The sequence below is a fragment of the Trichinella spiralis genome (genome assembly GCF_000181795.1).
Source record: "Trichinella spiralis strain ISS 195 chromosome Unknown Scfld4400, whole genome shotgun sequence".
In the NCBI taxonomy this organism is placed as follows: Eukaryota; Metazoa; Nematoda; class Enoplea; order Trichinellida; family Trichinellidae; genus Trichinella; species Trichinella spiralis.
The window spans coordinates 1-953 of record NW_003531339.1 but is presented as its reverse complement, the minus strand read 5'-3'; the positions used below and the strand labels follow the sequence as shown (position 1 = coordinate 953).

At 31.1% G+C, this 953-nt stretch overlaps 1 protein-coding gene across 1 annotated transcript; it reads right to left on the bottom strand.

Annotated features, from left to right (window-relative positions):
- Window positions 1-12: 12 nt before the first annotated feature.
- Tsp_15465 (putative protein tag-76) lies at window positions 13-902 on the bottom strand (the record flags this gene model as incomplete). Its single annotated transcript, XM_003367368.1, has 5 exons — window positions 13-106; window positions 172-296; window positions 370-552; window positions 609-680; window positions 745-902. Coding segments are annotated over 5 exons (632 nt in total), but the record flags the coding sequence as incomplete, so codon positions are not given.
- Window positions 903-953: the final 51 nt, after the last annotated feature.

Genomic DNA, 953 nt, shown 5'->3' with positions numbered 1-953 from the left:
TTTCTAACAGTATCATTTTTTCGCGCTGATCGTAAAATTTTTGGGCTGTCCGGGCATTTCAATTCCTGTACTACGACATGATCTGACAATTTGCATACAAAATTCCCTAAAAATCAAGCAAATAATCAAAAGAGCTAATTTGATTCATTAATGAAATTTTGCAATACTCACTGTAACATTGATGCTTTATGTGGTGGTAGAAACGATACAAATCCAAATGATTTGCAAGAAGCAGATTCAAAAAATTTAAATTCAGTCAAATTCCATGCTCCATCTTTTGGTGTAAGAATTATTTGCTAAAAATATAAGACAAATTATGAAACAAATATTTTTCAAAATGAATGATATGAATAATTATTATTTATTTACACGTCCTCCATTTCCTTTACCATATTCCAACCTAGGCGGTGGCAAAACTCGTCCACTAACAGTCATTGGTTCCGCTTTAATTTGAACGCCAAAACTTTTCAAAAATGGATCACTACTAAAATTTGATTTCTTGACCATGTCAATACACTTTAGAATTCGAGTAGGAGCGTCTGTCGAAGCAAACTAAATATATAACAATTTATTATTATTATTATCAATATTTAAAATCATTAACATACTCGAATTATAGAAGTCGTTTGACACGCTTTCAATTTCTTGTTGTATCTTTGACAGTTTGCCACTTGACAAAGCTAAATTGGCCAAAATGAATTCATTGTATTAAAAAAAGTTGAAACAATTGTCAGTTTTTTATACTTCAACTGGGAAATAAATTGGTTTTGATTTACTGCCGACTTGAACCAAGGGCAAATTTAGATACTTTAATGGCCCATAAACATCATGAAAATATTCCGCAACTGAAACTTCTTTTCCATCTCTTTCGAATTTCATCGATACTGCCGTACTGAGTATATCTTTAATACGATAAATTCGATCTTGATTTCGATGTGTTGTATGAATACAGA